Source organism: Pseudophryne corroboree, chromosome 12 (genome assembly GCF_028390025.1).
Source record: "Pseudophryne corroboree isolate aPseCor3 chromosome 12, aPseCor3.hap2, whole genome shotgun sequence".
Classification (NCBI taxonomy): Eukaryota; Metazoa; Chordata; class Amphibia; order Anura; family Myobatrachidae; genus Pseudophryne; species Pseudophryne corroboree.
The window spans coordinates 72,807,926-72,820,489 of NC_086455.1; the positions used below are offsets into that span (position 1 = coordinate 72,807,926).

The 12,564-nt window shown below is 44.2% G+C and overlaps 1 protein-coding gene across 2 annotated transcripts in view; it reads right to left on the minus strand.

The window, feature by feature from the left end:
* EHD4 (EH domain containing 4) overlaps positions 1-12,564 on the minus strand; it is a 249,905-nt gene that overhangs the window by 75,751 nt on the left and 161,590 nt on the right. For both annotated transcript variants that reach the window (XM_063947641.1, XM_063947640.1), the window contains exon 4: positions 6,653-7,065. In XM_063947641.1, the coding sequence (XP_063803711.1) occupies positions 6,653-7,065 (413 nt within the window). The remainder of the gene's footprint in view (positions 1-6,652; positions 7,066-12,564) is intronic.

The window sequence follows — 12,564 nt, forward strand, 5'->3', positions numbered from 1 at the left end:
GAGTTACAAGCCTACAAAACAGAACTGGTTCAGCATAGGATGATTCTCAATTATCTCACAGCAGTGACAGGCGGGTATTGTGTTACCCTAGCGACTCAATATGGAATAAAGTGCTGCACGTATATTACAAACAGCACTGAGGACCCGGTCGAGGTCATAGACCAAAAGATGGATGACATCTTGCAATTAAAATGGGAGTTCCGAAGGAAACACAATCTCACCCTTGCTGCTGTGGGTAATGAGCTGACCAGTTGGGTGTCATGGTTGAACCCACGAAATTGGTTCTCTGGTTTAGGAGAATGGGCCCAAGGTATTATTATGGATGTAGGGAAATTTCTCTTGTGTATTCTGGGTGTCATCATATTGGTCGGTCTGATATTTAGATGCGTTCGGGTTTTAGCGAAGCGTAGAAACAGTACCAGGGTGATGAGTCAAAGGAGCGAGGACACTGTACTAACAACGACTTATTTGATGTATGACCCAACGATAGAGACAATGTTGTGATGAAAATGTGATTCCACGGTCCGTTTCTTTCACCCGTTTCTCCTTTGTTTTCCTCCAAGGTACAAAAGACATCCGCTTGGAAGAAGAATTTGACAACCTTTTACACAGACCATTGATGGACAATGCCATAGACCCCCATTTTCCCTAGTGACTTTAACTATCACGATAGCCCAATATTTTAAAGATTGTAAGTCTATGGACATTGAGAAAGCTTTTTGCTCAGCACTTCTAGCAAAAGCATCGGGAGACTACAGTCAACATGTACATCGAGACAAGACATCAGACAAGACCTCAATCAGCAAATGTATATTAAACTCACATAGTTTATGACTGCATTTACCATAATTGCTTCTTATCTTCACCACTACAACCTTCAGGTAATGACACACATAGTCGATAGGGAATATAGGCACAGATATCAGCACTCACATATCCCCCCATTCATGTATCATCAACTAAAATGTGCTCCCCCATTTTGTTGCAACCAAAAGCCGAAAAGAGCTCGGTAAAGTTTGACAGCCCATCCACAGACCCGTAATACGGGATAAGAAGGAATTCAAATGTATACTTCGCAATACCTCGAAGCTTGATTTACAACACGTACGGCACGATGATACATGACCCCTCAAACATGGATTCATACACACATGCTTCTACTATCTCACTAGGTCATATCTTTTTCCCACCTGATCCTCTTCTCCCGTACCCAATCATAGAAATGTATTTACACATGACATATATTTTTCTCTTTTTGAACTGTTTTAGGAAGTGGCAGTTAATGATGACTGCCAAAGGGTGGACTGTCAAAGTCAGAAAAATATCATGCTACACGTTGCCATATATTCACCTCATGCGCGTCCCTGCTGCACGTGCACATTCTCTCCCGTGCGTGCGGATACTCGCAGCTGCGTAATGGAGCTCCTACGGCCGTGCGCATTGGCGCGTGGTATGTGCATTTACGGTAGAGTTTGTGTGCGTCTAGCGGGCGACTAAATCGCTCCTTAATAAATCCATATAGCAGGTTTTATAGGTAATGTTCCCCTTAGTGATAACTGTAAGTTTGTTTAATGTGACTTGTTCACGGACTTGGGAATCCCTCTTTACGTGGTACAAAGGGTCTGATTAAGGTAGAACAGTTGTGTCTGGTACCTAACCGAAGAGTATTTTAATAGCAACAATCCGGTGTTGGTTAGGTAAAGATTAAACGCCCCTGCGTATAGTTATGGCCATTAGTAGTTTCTGGACATATCCTATATTTGCAGTTCATTATCCATGCGGCGGGAATCCGGAGATTCCCTCCCACCTGAGCTGTTTGAAATAGTCACAGCCCACCTGTTCAAACTAACCTATGACCTTTTGTTATGATGCGAGGAGACATTCCTGTGTCCAATGAACAATGAGATTATAGGTCCCTTTGTAGTGTACTGTATGCAGTGTATATAAGATCAGCCAGCCTGGACAGCTCAGTCTCTCTCACTCCACAAACGGTTTTCATATCGACTAACTCGGAGCTGGTACCAGGACTGGCGCAGCGATCATTCCCAGTGTGTGTAAGTAATTCTCTGTAAATCATCTCGCTCTTTGTTTGTATTGGCCACATTCTCTCTCTCTCTGTTTAGTATAAGATTGTAACGTTATTGTATATTTCTGTCTAGATATTCTGTTAGAATTATATGTTAGCTTGTAGTGTATGACTTGTAAACTGTTTTACCCCTTTTCGATATAACTAAAAGCTTGTTAGTAAAGGTGTTGGAACCTTAGCACGGTATCGTGTGTTCATTACATTGCAGAGGGTAATAGGAGCGTCTCAATCGCTCAAACAGCTTTAGGATTAACAAGGTTAAGCAGCGTTATATCGCTGCAGTATTTCAGTACAAGGTTTACAGCATAAGAGTATCCTTTCTGTGTGTTACATTCAAGGTTTACTGATTGTCATCTTGTGAGCGTCTGCGCCGCTCGTGATCTCCTCGTGGTCTCGAGCGTCCGCTACGCTGGTAGCGTAGCATTACGGTAGTCGCCCGCCTATAGCGTGCTCGACCCCACGCATTAAGCTGTGAGCGAGCGTGCCGCATGTGCGTCTCGATCACGACCGAGCGTATGCTACGCTAAACGCGTACCCTTACGGTACCCCATACGCCAATTGCGTACTGAGTCTCTTACCCATATAGTGAAGGTTATAAGGTAATCTAAATCAGCATTATCAGTACGAAGCAAAATGAGCGACGTTACGATCAGAACGTGCCATCGCTACACGCATTCCGATGGCATTCTGCTATACCACCCGCAAATTGTATCTCCCCCTATCCGCACAAAACAGTCGTGTAAATGATTGTGCTACAAATGAAATGAACAGAAGAATGTCAGACTGTATCCCATGCACTGACACATCTGTGACATTTCACACACTCCAGAACTTATTTCACAGGTAAATAAATCAAGCCGATTTCTCATTAGCACAGCAGCTGCACATCTAACACCAGCTCACCATTATACACAGATAGACCGAAAGACTCATTTGTACATTCACAGATGGACAGAAGGGGAAATAGTTATTTGCTGTTTTCATTATCAGCAGTGAAGAAAATCTTATTTTTTTGGCAAACATAACTTAAATAGGTAAATTTAATGCAGGCATAGACTAGATGCCGGGGAGCCCGTGGTATAATCCTTATGGCTAGAAAGAGAATTAATTTAACAATTAAATAAAAGCACATTCCCAAGTGGGAATGAAGAGGTGGCACATGACACACCTATACGTGTAGTGCAAGGAAAGAGATAGGACTGCTTTAAATAACCACTAGAAACTTTTCATTTTATCTTATCACTGGGATGGGAATAGCGCACATATTTGAAAGGACGTTTTCAAGTGGAAAAAAACCCCCAGATGTTAAAAGTTCAGCTACATTGTTAAGTGACGACATCATAACGTGCTCCTTTCATTAACAAGTGACAGCATGAAAGCCGTTCCTGATAGGAACCCAGATTTCACTGCATGCCATACATACTGGTTTCCTAGTACCCCGGATACAATGAGACAACAGCTGTCGTACTGCCGGCATAATCAGTAAGACCGGTCAGGACACTGGCTCTACCAGCCCATCTCTAAATTTATCAGCATGGACTCAAGCTTAGGGGTATCTAACATTATCAGTATAATATTCACACCACCTTTCATTTAGCTTGTGCAGGGCTTTTCCAATCTTTATAGAACGGGTCACAACTAAAAGGCCGGTATAGAGAGATGTACAGTATTAGGGCAACGTCTCCATCTCCCGATGGCCGGGTCAGGTAATCAGGATTAATACATTTATTGAAAAATCCTGACATTGGCATTTTTAACATGTTTAATTTCTCTGACTGATCACCGATCATCGCTGGTTGTTCCGGTTGCTGGAATAGCAGGTTGGGGAATCGCAGCGGCTGATGTATGGGGGCCTCAGTACACAATGTAAAGACCATATTGATGACCTCATAAATGACTGCCCCAGTTCTGGGCATACAAAACATTATTTTAGAAAAATAAAATCACTCTTCTCTGTAAAGCTGTGTCCCAAATGTATTGTATGCCACGCAGCAGTGTCCCCAGTTCATAGACTATGCCATAACACATGTGAATACAGATAAGGTTGCTAAAGAGTGCAGAAAGCGACTGTGGGGTCGTGCTGACTGCATAGCAAAGATTCAGAAATAGTAGTGGATGGCGGGAATTGGAGAAAGCCGCGGAAAGAGTTCCAAGCCCAAACCTCACCCCCAGTCTCTCCACAGAGTACAGGAGGAGGCTAGGCACACAGTTCCTTCAATCCTCTAATGCGTTTCATCCAAAGCTCAGAATGGTGCTCCACAAAATACTCAACCAAGCGTACACACCAGCAGATGGATGGCTGCAGTTCAGAAGCGTCTGGCTTAGAGAATGTAAAGCTGGCCATATACCTTAAGATTTTCTGTCCCATCAACCAACCAACTTGCTGGTTGGAACGAAAATCTGGGAATGGATAGCAGCAAACGTCAACCGACCATTTATTCCCAAACACTGGGAAACGGATAAAAACTGTAATTCAGACAAAGTGGTTAAATACGTTTGATCTTTTGGTCAGAAGATCTTAACGTGTATGGCCAGCTTAAGTTTGTACAATTGCATATTTGAATTGTAACATATGGGAACCGCCTTCTGCGCTTTGCTTACTTAGGTTGGCCATACTTGAAGAGATCAGCCATACTTGGAGATCAAAATAACCATCAGACAGACCAATTTATCTGACACTACAATACACTATCAGATAATTGGTCTGTCTGATTGTGAATCCATCCACTGTAAGATCCCAGCACCAATCATGCTGGAGGACTTCTCACGCCCAACAGGCCGATAATGGCTGCTCGGGTGCGGCCGTACACTGTGCAATTACTGGCCCAATCAGCTGATAATTGGCTGGTCAGGCCCATAATTGTACATTCTATGGATGCCTTTAGAAATACACACAAGCCATGGACCAATGGAACACAGCACAAGTGGTCAAACTTCAAGGGACTATTCAAGTACATTTTAAACTGAACCTCTCATGTTCTAAAGCCTTGTTTTACCAAGCAGAATAAAATTCTGCACGTTTCAGTACATTAGAAAACAGACCTAGAACAAAACCTTTCCATATGAATTCTGTAAATACAGCACGAGTATTCATAGCAATACATAGGGTACTCCTTATGTTTTTTTATTCTCAAAGATTTATGAATGCCACAAAACAAACAGGTTATCCAGGTTTTCAAGGTCATCTAAGAGACAAGATTTAGAACAGGAAACTGTTACTTTGCCTTGCCAAAGAGAAATATTGTACATTAGCCAAGACATGAATCATAAACCCGACAGTCTGATCAACTCAAGAGGAAGGCCTGTGAGTGACATGGTCACGGTTCCCCGTCCGCCATTAGAATGCTGTGAACCAGTGATCCGTATCATGCTTCCTGATTGTACACTAATGATGCTATTCACTATTGTTACAAGTCATAGTAAGCTGTATAATTAACAGAATAATTCCTTGGCCACTGGCTGTGTTATTATTGGCAAATGCACTGCCTGTGGAATAAGGAACATAAACAACGAAACAAAAATAACGTATTTATAATGTGGTTATCCTTTGGGTTGCCACCGGTTGACCCCATCTACCACCCTCCCTAACCGTAGCTGGCTTTCCATTGGATTTAGATGAGGTTCAACTGTTTTTTTGGAACATAAACATTATGATCTGAAGCCAAAATTGCCATATTGGCTGTGCAAATCTCACGCACAACATATCATCTGGAGTTAAACAAGCAAATATTTGTTCACCACATTAAATGACTACCAGAGTATGAGCAGATCTCATTGCAAGTCAGCAGACTGTACAAGGATGTCATTACGCAGACGTCAGAGAGTGAGACTGGTAAATAGCTATACGTAACTAGACAGGCGCTGAACAGCTCAGCTTCCGCTGTTTAGAAGTGGCCATAACACATAGCTGGATATGGCGGCAGCATTAAGATAAGCCGAAGGCACCACTGCAGAAATCCGATTTCATCACAGTCTGCATTTGAATACATTTTGTATAAAGCACTGTGTAATATTAAGGTGTGATATAAATAACAAGCAATAAGGATATGTGGGAGGAATAAAATGTGCAAGATATAAAAGGTTTCCTTATATTATTTGCCTCACTAAGGTATCTATGTACTAAGCTTTGGAGAGAGATAAAGCAGATGTAGAAAAAGTACCAACCAATCAGCTCCTAACTGTCATGTTACAGGCTGTGTTTGAAAAATGACAGTTAGGAGCTGGTTGGTTTGTACTTTATCTCCCTCCAAGACTTTGCACATATGGGTACATGTATGAAGCAGTGATACAAATGGAGAAGTGAGCCAGTGGAGAAATTGCCCATGACAACCAAACAGCATTGACGTAACATTTATAATTTGCATACTATAAAATCATACAGAGCAGTTGATTGGTGTCCATTGGCAACTTCTCTGCTGGCTCCCTTCTCCACTTTTATCACTGCTTCATACATTTACCCAATAGACCCCTGACAAACATGGACAGTCATAGCATTGTTTCCAGTAATCCCAATCTCCTCTATACTGACAGAGAAAGCACATGTACATTATACAATACATATCTCACCTTTGCAAGACGGGCTCTTTTTATAAGGTCATTTAGTTTGCGCAAGGCAGCATTCCGTGGGAGGCTCTGGATATCCCGGAATAAATCCTGAGCTTCCATTTCAAAGAGCTTCCGGTTCTCTGTATTCTGTAGAGGCTTAGCCCAGAAAGAGCCTATGTAAACCCGTACCACCTCAGGGGTGTTAATCACCTTTCCCAATGACCACATGAGGGCACCATAGACTCTCATCAGCTGCTGAGTGTCCACCTGATCCGCTTTGTTGAGCACCACTCGGATTTTGTCATCCTGACCTCTAAAGGATTTGATTGCCTCTGAGAACTCATCAGATATGTCAAGTTTATGAGCGTCAAAGAGAAGAATAATCCGGTCAACTCGTTCTGCAAACCACTGCAAGACCTGGCAGAAATCATAGCCTAGAGAAAGCAAAAATAGAGAGTATTAACAACAGCAAGAATTCCCACAGTACAGAAGTCCTTTGTCCATACTAGATTATATACAAAGCATGTCATGTGGCAGGGATGTCCAGCGTGTCACTCGCAATCGACCAGTAAATCATGGGATACTTTAAAAGGTAGTGTATTGCAAGGGACAGTGTACAAACTACTTGGCGTGAGAAAAATATTGAAACACTGCACTGAATACACTTAAACAGTTGCAAGGAAATTGTGCAGCAGTCACTACACAAAGGGACACTCTACTGCCATTATACAAGTGCATTCAGCAGTGCTGTAATACAGCTGTATCATGGTAGTTTGTAGACTGTCCCTTGTTCCCAGTCCGCCAACTTGCGGAAAGATGGAGAATGCAGAGGAGCCAGCCTGCCAGACCGTGCGGCAAGCAGCACTACATGCCCACCCACCAACACACATTTTAGGCACTGTATATGGCATTATGTACGTACGTTAATTTAAAATGTATTCGTTTTTTTTAGATTGTTGGTGGGGTATTTTCTATAACAACTGTACATTGATTTAAAATTTTTTAACAAATGTTCAAAATTAGGAAAGGTGGTGTGAAAGTAGATTGCAACCCACTGAAGTTACATATACCTGTCATGTACAATAGCTTTAACGGATAGCTCAACACAAACGAAAGTTTCTTGCAAATAATGTATAATTGCCTCAGTATTCTTTTAGGAACCACAATGTTGTCATGCAAAAACTGAGGTTATACATCAGACGTGAATGCAAAGGATCCCTATACTGTACTCTGTACTGCAAGTGACATTACTGAACAGTTAGAGAAGTGTTCTCATACATCCAGCCTCAATATGCCATGCAGCGAGAGATGCCTGGTGTGAGTGAGCCGCCAGGTCCCGCGCAGCTCTGCTAACGTTGGACATCTTTTTTGACGAAAATGCGTTTTAAGGGCCCTACACATTAGGCGACATGCCCCCAAGGTGCCCTATGGCCAATACGGCCGACCCAGCGGCGGGGGGGTGAAGTTTCTTCACTCCCCCCCCCCCGTCACCCGGCCCCATAGCAATGCATGCTAAATATGGACGAGATTGTCCATATTTGCCTGCATGTATAAGCGACCCGGCACCAACGATGAATGAGTGTGGGATCGCGCATCGTTCATCATTGGTGCCTCCACACTGAAAGATATGAACGATATCGTGTTCATTAATGAATGAGATTGTTCATATCTTTCATCGATATCGCCTAATGTGTAGGGCCTATAAGTCTCAATGCAATGTAACTAGAAGCACAAGGAGACTGTGCTGATTAATGTGATATGCAACACTTTTATAGTGTGTATACAGAGCAGAGCAGAACTTGTATTGGAAAAAAACTGCAGCTGCTACATTGTAGCACTTTGTGTATACAGCCACAGACACACACAGATATACTAGTGACATATAGTCTCCTCGTGCGGCCTAGGCACACTGCGTTGCAACTAAGACACATTTTTGTCAAAAAAGAAGAAAAAAAAAAAGTCAGATACTACTGCGTTACTGCAGCAAAGATGTATGAGGACACATCTGTATACATTCTCATAGTGCGACAAAAGAGCATTTTTGTATATTTATATAGCTCCTGCATACCTTAGCACTATTTGGGAACAAACAATAATAAAACAAAAGACAGGTAGAAACAGACAAAGTGCTCAATTCAATTCTGCGTGATGTCAACAGCACCGGGAAGGTGGTCTGGGAGATATTTAACTGTAATCATCAAATCATCACTAGTCGGGAGTTCTCAGAGCTATTCAATTGACCATGCCGTTATGCCCAACTAGAAGATTTCTGCTCGTACCCTCCTGCAGTGCAAGCAATAGTCTGGCTAAACTAGTGCCGCGATGCTGTTTTCTGCCTTTTGCACGGCGCAAACAACATTGCAGCAGGCACTTATAAGGTGCGAGAACTGGCATCTCCCGGCTAGCGTTGAGGACAACTAAATAGCTCCGGATGCTCCTTCCCGGCACTGTTAACACTGCACAGAATTGGACTTCCGGTTCCGGCACCCATGTGAGGAGAAGCTGATTGCTGCAGCTCTCCTGCACCCTCGGTAACCGGAGCACACAGCGCCTCCCGTTCGCGGCTTTTCTCCGCACCTGGTGCACACTACCTGTGGGAAAGTGCTGGGGACTGGATGGAAAGGTTTCTGTCCTCCCCCATGCCCCCTAAAGCCCAGAGATCGAGGTCTGAAAAACGGCCGGGGGAATCCAAGATGGCCGCCGCACCTAGCTCACAAACGAGTCTGCAGGCTGCTGGCAGCATTAAACAGGCTTCTGCAAAACACATTTCTCCCTCAGGTGAGCCTGACTGTTCCCCTGCCTCTCCAGTGACTTATGCTGATGTAGTGAGAGCTGTTAGGGATGCCATGAGAGCCTATCATGGATGCACATGCTGCTAAAATGCAGCAGGCAGTAAAAGACCTAAAATCCCAAATCAAGCAGTTATCTAAGACTGTTCTTACAAATGAACAAAGGCTGGGGGAGACTTTTCAGGATGTTGGGGATCTTAAGCACAGATATGATGAACTCCAGAAATCTCACTTCCAGCTGCTGAACAAGGTTGACGATCTTGAAAATAGATTGAGGAGATCGAATCTTCGGGTGCTGGGGCTCCCTGAGTCACTGAAAGGTCCTGATTTGACTCTTTTTTTTACAAACGTCCCTCCTTGATTTGTTGCATATCCAAGATGAATGCACTGGCTTAGTTATCGAGAGAGCCCACAGACTGGGTCCCCCACGTTCTTCACCTAATAGCAGACCACGTGTGGTTATATTTAAATGTCTGAACTTTCTTCATAAGGAGGCAATATGGACAGCATCCAGGAGGCATAGGAATTTACAATGGGAGGGAGCTCGTTTGGCCATTTTCCAGGACTACTCCGCGGAGGTATCCCGGGCACGTCGGGAATTTACCCCCCATTGCTCCCGTTTGGTAAACGCGAATAAAAAAATTGCTCTGCTCTTCCCTGCAAGACTACGCCTGTTTGATGGAAATTCTTTCCGGGACTTTACAAATCTTGCAGATGCAGAGGCTTATGTTTCTGAGGCATCCAAGGCAGATGACAACTCCTCTCAGGCAGATGACACCCTGGATCGAGATGGCTGAGTATTGCTCCTGGACTTCTCTGTTTCCGGTTATGTCTGCCAATTTAATTATTGCTGTAGAATCTGCTGCAGGTGTTTTTTCCCCCAAAAGAGACTTTGGTCTTATACAGCGGGCTGAACCTTTTTGCCTTGTTTTCTGTTTTAGATTTTTCTTATTCATCTGTTGTCTTTTTGTGGCTATGTAATCTTTCTAGAATGGTTATAATAAGAATTTACTTACCGATAATTCTATTTCTCGTAGTCCGTAGTGGATGCTGGGAACTCCGTAAGGACCATGGGGAATAGCGGCTCCGCAGGAGACTGGGCACATCTAAAGAAAGCTTTAGGATCACCTGGTGTGCACTGGCTCCTCCCCCTATGACCCTCCTCCAAGCTTCAGTTAGGATACTGTGCCCGGACGAGCGTACACAATAAGGAAGGATTTTGAATCCCGGGTAAGACTCATACCAGCCACACCAATCACACTGTACAACTTGTGATCTGAACCCAGTTAACAGCATGATAATAGAGGAGCCTCTAGAAAAGATGGCTCACTACAACAATAACCCGAATTTTTTGGTAACAATAATTATGTACCAGTATTGCAGACAATCCGCACTTGGGATGGGCGCCCAGCATCCACTACGGACTACGAGAAATAGAATTATCGGTAAGTAAATTCTTATTTTCTCTGACGTCCTAGTGGATGCTGGGAACTCCGTAAGGACCATGGGGATTATACCAAAGCTCCCAAACGGGCGGGAGAGTGCGGATGACTCTGCAGCACCGAATGAGAGAACTCCAGGTCCTCCTCAGTCAAGATATCAAATTTGTAGAATTTTACAAACGTATTTGCTCCTGACCAAGTAACTGCTCGGCAAAGTTGTAAAGCCGAGACCCCTCGGGCAGCTGCCCAAGATGAGCCCACCTTCCTTGTGGAGTGGGCATTTTAAGATTTTTGGCTGTGGCAGGCCTGCCACAGAATGTGCAAGCTGAATTGTACTACAAATCCAACGAGCAATCGTCTGCTTAGAAGCAGAAGCACCCAGTTTGTTGGGTGCATACAGGATAAACAGCGAGTCAGATTTTCTGACTCCAGCCGTCCTGGAAACATGTATTTTCAGGGTCCTGACCACGTCAAGCAACTTGGAATCCTCCAAGTCCTTAGTAGCCGCAGGTACCACAATAGGTTGGTTCATGTGAAATGCAGAAACCACCTTAGGTAGAAAATTTGAGGACGAGTCCTCAATTCTGTCCTTTCAGAATGAACTATTAAGTAAGGGCTTTTATATGATAAAGCCGCCAATTCTGACACCCGCCTGGCTGAAACCAGGGCTAACTCGTCACTTCCATGTGAGATATTTTAAGTCCACAGTGGTGAGTGGTTCAAACCAATGTGACTTTAGGAAAACTCAACACAACATTGAGATCCCCAAGGTGCCACTGGAGGCACAAAAGGAGACTGTATATGCAGTACCCCTTTTACAAATGTCTGAACTTCAGGCACTGAAGCCAGTTCTTTTTGGAAGAAAATCGACAGGGCCGAAATTTGAACCTTAATGGACCCTAATTTTAGGCCCATAGACAGTCCTGTTTGCAGGAAATGGAGGAAACGACCCAGTTGAAATTCCTCTGTAGGGGCCTTCTTGGCCTCACCCCACGCAACATATTTTCGCCAAATGTGGTGATAATGTTTTGCGGTTACGTCTTTCCTGGCCTTGACCAGGGTAGGGATCTTCAGGATCCGGCGTTCAACCGCCATGCCGTCAAACGCAGCCGCGGTAAGTCTTGGAACAGACAAGGCCCTTGCTGGAGCAGGTCCTTTCTTAGAGGTAGAGGCCACGGTTCGTCCGTGAGCATCTCTTGAAGTTCCGGATACCAAGTCCTTCTTGGCCAATCCGGAACCACGAGTATAGTTCTTACTCCTCTCCTTCTTATGATTCTCAGTACTTTTGGTATGAGGGGCAGAGGAGGGAACCCATACACTGACTGGTACACCCACGGTGTTACCAGAGCGTCCACCGCTATTGCCTGAGGGTCCCTTGACCTGGTGCAATATCTGTCTAGTTTTTTGTTTAGACGGGACGCCATTATGTCCACCTTTTGTTTTTCCCAACGGTTTACAATCAGGTGGAAGACTTCTGGGTGAAGTCCCCACTCTCCCGGGTGAAGGTCGTGTCTGCTGAGGAAGTCTGCTTCCCAGTTGTCCACTCCCGGAATGAACACTGCTGACAGTGCTATCACATGATTTTCCGCCCAGCGAAAATCCTTGCAGCTTCTGCCATTGCCCTCCTGCTTCTCGTGCCGCCCTGTCTGTTTACGTGGGCGACTGACGTGATGTTGTCCGATTGGATCAATACCGCCTGACC